At 39.5% G+C, this 4,508-nt stretch overlaps 1 protein-coding gene across 1 annotated transcript; it reads right to left on the bottom strand.

Annotated features, from left to right (window-relative positions):
- Positions 1–208: 208 nt before the first annotated feature.
- LOC104401112 (peroxiredoxin-4) lies at positions 209–4,458 on the bottom strand (the record flags this gene model as incomplete). Its single annotated transcript, XM_010020714.1, has 4 exons — positions 209–328; positions 1,933–1,967; positions 3,564–3,694; positions 4,336–4,458. Coding segments are annotated over 4 exons (340 nt in total), but the record flags the coding sequence as incomplete, so codon positions are not given.
- Between the last annotated feature and the right edge of the window lie 50 nt (positions 4,459–4,508).

Below are 4,508 nucleotides of genomic sequence, written 5' to 3'. Positions count from 1 at the left end.
CTGGGCAGCACAGTACCAGCCTTGGGTGCCTCCCTTACCCTCTAGATGAGATTAGGAACTCCTCTCCCCTTGCAGGCCTTGCAGGGATGGATGGGGAGGCTGGGCTCAGTGGAGTTCTGCTTAACCTGGACTTGTTAGTTTCCTATTTAAGCAACAAGACCTTCAGTAGTCTACTGCAGTTACATATTAGTCAAACTCAGGAAAGTAACAAAATTAATGAAATTTTATTGGCAAAATCAAATGGAATGTGACCTATATAATTCAACAGGAGTGAGCCTCAGTTTAGTTTATCAAAATACTTCAGTTTTCCAGCTGGATCTGGAATTATCTGTGCAAGAAAGAAAATGAAAATGTTAGTCAAAACCCAAAGCCACGCAAGCACAACAAACCATAAAACCAGAACAACATCATATTTCAGAATATGGGGTTAAGCCATCCCACAAACAACAGTGGAAAGTAATTTATCAGTTGACTTGATATTAGATTACCGTTTACTTCCAAAGGTACTTAACAGCAGAAAGATTTAACTGACTGGGGGAAGAGAGAGTGCAGCCTACCAAAGGAAGAATTCTGGCAGTTGGGGGCATGTACATGTATGTTCCTTGCCCCCAGAGCAAGATATTTTAATCAATTAACATCTGTAATCAGGAGTCTTAGGATTTACTTACAGTTCTTCCCTTGGCCACCACACTCTCATGGCTTCCTCTGGTTTGATCTAATTAAACCAAACACATTTAGAAGGCATGGCTACATCTTTGAGACAGGCTTTTTGGACTACTTTGCTACTTACATTATGTACATCTTTTGCACAGAGGAGAAAGAGAATGCTTATGTATTGTTCTAGATTTTTAAACTGATAGTACTAGAGCTGTTAATCTCAGCATTCTAAGACTGTTTTTTAGAAAATATGTTCATGTCATATTATTTAGGTGATCCACGGTTATGTAGGGCAGAACTTCCCAGTGCCAAAATATATTTGTTAGGCCAGCCAGCCCTCTTTCATTTTATAGTCTTAATATCCAGCTTCTCTGACTATGCTCCTCTGCTAGCTTGAAAGAGGTGATTCCTAGCCTCCAGTCATCCTGGGAAGTCCTCCAGCAAAGAAACAGCGTTTTTAACGTTCCGGTGTTTTTACTATCAAGTACAATGCTCGCTACTCTGCCTAGAGGCTGCTGGGACCTGCTTTTGGTTGAGACAGCTCTTAAACAACAACTCTGTCGTCACCAGATGGTTCAGAAGAAAGCCACATGCTCAAACAAATGACACTGAGCTCATCTGAACTAGGCAGCTCAGCCCTCTAGTGAAAGTTTCATTATTCTGCTGAGGCTTGATCTAAGCCAGAGAACACTTTAAATGGGTGTTTATCTGAACTCTCACTCTTCTGCTTGTCATGTCACATGTAGGCGAGTAGTAGCAAAGGAGGATGAGCTGTTGTGCAGCAAAGCAGTGCTCTCTGCTGGAGCTCTAATGCCACACTGGCTCTGTCAGATACTACAGCAGCCTGGAACTTGTATCTTTCTTTTTTTGGGTAGTGCCTAGGATCCACAGTAAGACTTGACAGAAAGAAGAATTTATATGGACAAAACCTGAGAAGACAGGACAGACTCAAGAGTTCCCAACTTCTTCCATCAGGTGTTAACAGGAAACAAGTTCTTGAGCACAAACTCATTGCTGCTCAAGAAAGCTTTGTTCACACACGGGGAATTTGAAACAACTGGAATATGTCTATTATGAGGGAAATAATAATTCCACACTAGACATAATAGAGCTCCTAATGAAATCAGTAGTAACCCGAAAGCTGTAACTGTAATAATGTGAGTTTACTCATATCATCTGACTGAAAGTTGCAAAGATTTTGGGTTTAGCTTTAGTGGAAGTGGTAACTGGGTGGTTTTTAGTAGTATATGCATTTAAACATAAGCAGTGACTTACTGTTTCACTGCCAGGTTTCCAACCAGCAGGGCAAACTGGGAATAAAAAAAGGAATAAGTTAGTAAAAGTATTTTTACACACACTTACTTCTGTGCACTTAATATTCTCTTTCTGAACTTGAAATAAAAGAGCACACAAGCATCACATGTAAATATATGTAACTATTAAATATGCCTTTTTCTTTATACATGGGATGGTGTTATAACAGTTTATGCCTGATACCACCTACCACTTCTGTTAACTGGGAACTGCCTATCTCTGGATGGGTATCTATGCCTTCCTTTAATTCTCATGCCCTTCTAGACAAAGTGCTGGCAAAGCAGTATCCAAGAATGAACACCTGTTCTAGTAGAAACAAAAGTTTCTTAATAGAATTCAGGTGACCACACAGAGACCTACATTCCTTGAAAACCAGTGCTAGGGGAAATTTTTAGCAAAGAAAATCAGTTCAAAGATTCCATAAGAGACTGAGTGATTTTATTTGAAGCCTTGCTCAGGAGTAAAGGGATTATAGGATGCAGTTAACATGCTTACTGTGACCACCTGTACAGTTGAACTTCCTGTAGTGAAGTTCTTTTCTGTTCAGAGCTCTCCCTCTGAGCTTTACCCTAATAAGTTATGCCATATTACTCTGCTTTTCAGGCATGCTGTTGGACAAAATGCCACAAATGCAGTTAGGAATTGTGGAGAACTGTTTCTCCTGCTCTGTGCAAAGAATCCAATAAGATGTCTAGGGAGGCTCTCCTCAGCCTTCCTGCAAAAGCTGGAAAAAAAATGTGCTACTCTGGAGATCAATATACTGCAAGACAACTTGGTAACTCAATGAGGCTGAATTTCCTTTGTGAACTGTGTATAGCCTAAGTATCAGCATTTATCTTTTTAAGTCTGTACAGGAAAGCATAATGATGATTTCGTACCTTCCTATAAAGGTACTTTCAAATGCTGGGTGAAACTGAGCTGAAGTAGAAGTTAAGCTGCTGAACATGCGAATCAATATTTAAACAAATCTTTAAATAAATTAATGTGTTTATTAAACTCAGTATTTAAAGAAATGTGAAAAGTTCACCTTATGCTTGAACTGAGGGAATATGAATTCTTGAGGCAAAGTAATATCCTGAAGTGAAAGCTGCTTTGTCAGGGAAAGATGATCATATGGCACTTGCAAAGAAAATACAAGTAATGATGGTCTAACTTTCACAGTATCACCATGTATCTTGACATGAATAACTCTCAATTACTTGTCACAGATCCTCAATGAATGACACAGGACAAGGATGGCCCGCATCTCCATTATTGTAGTATGCCAAATGTACTGAAATATTGGGCCTGATTCTTCATGGCCTCGTATTTTGTGCAGATTTATGCTTGTGACAGATGGCACATAATGCCTTAATTCAGACTAAGGAATGCTTTATGTACTGCGTTCTCATGGATGTGAGGCACAATGTGAATTACTATTCTAGAAGCAATCTCTGGAGATACTGGGACCTTGTAGCAGGGCAATCAAACCACTTCACTCACTACATGAGGCTAGTCTCTATGCTACCAAGTACCTTTCTTCCAAAAAGCTACAAATACAGCTTGCAGTATAAGTAAACCAATTTTCAACATGAAAGTATTTAAAAGAGCACCTTCTCCATGTTTGTCTGTGTATTGGAATGCTTGTACTAAACGAAGCGTTTCATCCACTGATCTCCCAACAGGAAGGTCATTCATCGTGATCTGTCGAAGGATTCTCTTATCGTCAACAATGAAAAGGCCTCTGTGAAAACAGTTTTTTGCTGAGCATTAGGAAACAGAACTAATTACAGTGTTGTGTTTATTTTATGTCTGCTGGATGGGAGGAATTTGATCTCTGCAAACACCATACAATGCCTAACACCTTAGAATACTAGTAACCTACTATTATTTTACATGGAATATCAGATGACACAAGCTGAGGATAAGTTAAAACCAAAACAGGCTATTTCTCTGCAGTACCTAAAACTATGTTTTGACAGGCCCTGCTGGTGGATGTTGCAGATGCTGTGATGTTACAGGGGTCCCAAAAGCAACTAATCAAGTTTATGAAAGATGTATCTCTTGAGGCCATTACTTACCTTTAGTCTTGACTCCACTTGGACTTGGGAGGGCCCTGAGTAACTGTAATTCTGGGGAATTCCGTTTGCCCTGCCCTAGGTATCTGCTGATGACTGCTGTTAAACAGGATATTAACCTCAACCCCTCTTCTGACTCATTGTGACTTTCTTTTTTTGTGTTCTTCAGTGTTTATTTTGTCTCTTGGCATGAATCCCCAAGCAAAATCTGCTCTCAAATGCTTTTTAAAATATAAAATAATAAGTACTACCCCAGCCAAAACCCACCAAACCCAACCCAAAAAATAACTGTAACCAAGTGAAATACCTAAGTGCATGTCCTTGATCTTCCAGATATACTCCATAATCCTTTGAAATCTGGTGTGTCAAATCTGAAAGAAGTGGAATCTTCATAGGTCCAAGTCCTCCTTGTTTCCGAGGAGTATTAATCCTTTGAAGGAAATGAGATACAGGTGTATTTCTCGTAAAGATTTGTATTCC

This window comes from Nestor notabilis, unplaced genomic scaffold, assembly GCF_000696875.1.
Source record: "Nestor notabilis isolate BGI_N333 unplaced genomic scaffold, ASM69687v1 scaffold19770, whole genome shotgun sequence".
In the NCBI taxonomy this organism is placed as follows: Eukaryota; Metazoa; Chordata; class Aves; order Psittaciformes; family Psittacidae; genus Nestor; species Nestor notabilis.
Note: the sequence above shows the minus strand (reverse complement) of the source record. Positions and strands in the feature narration are given on the sequence as shown.